The 3,182-nt window shown below is 59.9% G+C and overlaps 1 gene segment (V, D, J or C); it reads right to left on the bottom strand.

Annotated features, from left to right (window-relative positions):
• Window positions 1–97: 97 nt before the first annotated feature.
• LOC106695987 lies at window positions 98–2,980 on the bottom strand. The segment is given in 3 exon segments: window positions 98–268; window positions 2,481–2,833; window positions 2,935–2,980. Coding segments are annotated over 3 exon segments (570 nt in total).
• Window positions 2,981–3,182: the final 202 nt, after the last annotated feature.

Here is a 3,182-nt window from a genome sequence, read left to right on the forward strand (position 1 = left end):
CCAAGGTCAGGCCAGAGAGCGGAGAGGAGGGTTTTTTTCTCTTCCGTACTACCGGCCATCTGAGAAGTGTATTAAGGAATCATCCCAAGTTATCCAGTCAAGTAGTGACCTCGTCCTCAGCCTGCAGCACCCAGATGGTCATGAGGACCCCCGTATGGTATAGGGCGTCTTTAGATCCAGAGAAGCGGCTGGGCACCCCAGAGCCTTGGCCCTTATCTGAGTCTGAGTAGTAATTCAGGAGGTACCGGGGAGGGCTCCCTGGCTTCTGCTGGAACCAGCGTATCCTGTATCCACCAACATTGAAGCCACTGCTCAGGGTGCAGGTGAGTCTGGCTGTGGCTCCCGGGGATGCAGAGAGGGAGGGCGGCTGAGTCAGCACAGGCTGGGAGAGGGACCCTGCAGACACAGACACTTGTCACTGATGGGCAGGGACCAGGGGACCTTTCCCAGGAGCCTGAGCAGGAAGGGGAAAGAAGCCCTGGTCCCAGGCCTGTCCCTACCTGTGCAGTGAGAGAGGAGCGCGAGGAGCAGAGGAGTCCAGGCCATGGTGCTCACAGCCCTGAGCCCACAGTGGGGCTGGGCTGCCCAGGCCTCCTTTTCTCCCCACCCTCTGCCAGGGGAGGGGCTGCCATGCAAATGGGGGTCCCTCCAGAGACTGCCCAGCCCCTCCCTGAGACCTGGGGCTGGAGCTCAGCACACACCCCAGACTGAGGAGCTTGGAGGTGGGCTCACCCCTTGGGGGGCCCCTGGGAGGAAGCACCTGCTGAGACAGCACAGAGGCTGTTGCTCAGGGGATGTTGCCAGCAAAGACACAGCTGGTCCCCATCAGAGTGCACAGGGCCCAGCCCCCAGGTCCAGGCTCCTGTGAGTGGAAAGTCCTTAGTGAGCAGCTGTGTGGGGGCCACAGGGCGACCCCACAGTGCCCCCTGCTGGCCCCAGGACACACTACATCTCCCTGGTCCAAAGCCCTGGGCCCAGCTGGTGTCTGCTGCTCCCAGGCCACTGTCCCTGTTCCCACATCCTGGTCTGACTGGCACAGACAATGGCGCTCACTGCAGCGTCTCACTCCTGGGCCAGCCTGGGAGGTCCAGCACGGACGTGACTGATAAATTAATTTGGTTTCAGTTCCAGCGAAGATGCTGCCACGTTAATGCACAGTGAGCTCTTCATCCAACATCCCAGGTGATGACACGTCCAATGGCTTGAGGGGCTCATGGGGGCTGTTCCGGGAAACGATGGGAGTGAGTTTTCCAGGACCAGGCTCCGTGGCGTCTTCAAGGCCAGTTTAGCGACCATTGACCTCTGTGCTGCCTTCACAGCTTGCGGAGACCTGATGTACGTGAGGGAGTGGGACAGAGTAAGGGCTTCGGGGGCTTCCCGGGGACCAGGGGGAGCGGAGCGAGCCTCCTGACTGTAGACGGTGACGAGATGCCTGTGTGTGGGGCTCCCTTTACCTGTGTCACAGGCTCCTCGTCAGGCCTGGGTCTCAGGAGCCCTGAATCTCCTTTCTGTTTAAACAAACAGAAGCATCCCGGTCCTTCCTTCCTTCCTCATTGTCTGGCTGTAGGGACTCTCCCAACCCAGAGGCCTCTAGGACGCCCCCAGCTGGGAGGAACCCCAGGCAGCACCCAGGGCAGAACCACAGCCCCACCTGCTGGTCAGGGGCCCACGCGCAGTGTCCTCCTGGAACTGAGGCTAAATGCCCGGAAAGCTGTCACCAGCATTGGTCAGTGAGGAAAGGCCTTGGGTCTAATTGAAAGAATATTATTACATTCTCTGTGCTGGTAGAGGCTTACACAGGAGGGTGGGAAGGCATCCAGAAATAAACACTCTTTTGAGTATAACAGCCTCTATCAGTCACATGAAAGAGCGACTATGTCGCTGTCGGCGACACTGGGGAGTTGGTCTCCTCTCACACGAGGCCTTTCTGGTGCATCTAGAGACGTGAGTGACCTGTGTTCTCTATGCGGAGTCGCTGCAGAAGAGGCCAAATAGGACGCGAGGCTTCTCCCACCAGGAGGGGACCGGGGCTTGGGGAGCAGGAGGGGTGGGGAGAGCAGCACAGCAGGTCAGAAGCCATGTGGTTGGAAAAGAACAATGTAGGGGGGAGAGGAGGAGGCCGGCTGCACGCGGCTGGGCACAGGGAGACTCTCCAGGACTGTTGACCGGAAAACACGCCGAGGGCGGAGAGGAGGAAGGACATGGAGTCACCGGGAGGGCTCTGGGCTGAGTGACCGGTCAGATGGTCCCTCTTTAGTCGTAAGGATCCGGTCTTACATGGTTTCTCCCTTAACAAGGAGGTGAAGGTCTGGGAGGCAATTAGAAATACAGCCTCACACGTTCATAAAAAGTAAGCGCACACCCAGTCTTCACGTGAAATGTTACGGTGCTGAGTGTCCTAAGGGCGTTGGGGGATTTAGACACCCGCCAGCAGGGGCCAAGGTCAGGCCAGGAGAGCGGAGAGGAGGTTTTTGTCTCACTTCCCTGTGGGTCTGGACCACTGTGAGAGTCTTAGAGTTATCGTCCCATGTTACACAGTAATAGTCGGCCTCGTCCTCAGGCTGCAGCCCCGAGATGGTCAGGAGCCCCGCATTGGCTGAGGCGTCTTTGGATCCAGAGAAGCGGCTGGGCACCCCAGAGCCTTGGCCCTTATCTGAGTCTGAGTAGTAATTCAGGAGGTACCGGGGAGGGCTCCCTGGCTTCTGCTGGAACCAGCGTATCCTGTATCCACCAACATTGAAGCCACTGCTCAGGGTGCAGGTGAGTCTGGCTGTGGCTCCCGGGGATGCAGAGAGGGAGGGCGGCTGAGTCAGCACAGGCTGGGAGAGGGACCCTGCAGACACAGACACTTGTCAGTGATGGGCAGGGACCAGGGGACCTTTCCCAGGAGCCTGAGCAGGAAGGGAAGAAGCCTGGTCCCAGGCCTGTCCCTACCTGTGCAGTGAGAGAGGAGCGCGAGGAGCAGAGGAGTCCAGGCCATGGTGCTCACAGCCCTGAGCCCACAGTGGGGCTGGGCTGCCCAGGCCTCCTTTTCTCCCCACCCTCTGCCAGAGGAGGGGCTGCCATGCAAATGAGAGCCCCTTCAGGAACTGCCCAGCCCCTCCCTGGGCCCTGGGGCTGGAGCTCAGCTCACACCCCAGACTGAGGGGCATGGAGGTGGGCTCACCCCTGGGGGGCCCTGG

This window comes from Myotis lucifugus, unplaced genomic scaffold, assembly GCF_000147115.1.
Source record: "Myotis lucifugus unplaced genomic scaffold, Myoluc2.0 scaffold_6270, whole genome shotgun sequence".
Taxonomy (NCBI): Eukaryota; Metazoa; Chordata; class Mammalia; order Chiroptera; family Vespertilionidae; genus Myotis; species Myotis lucifugus.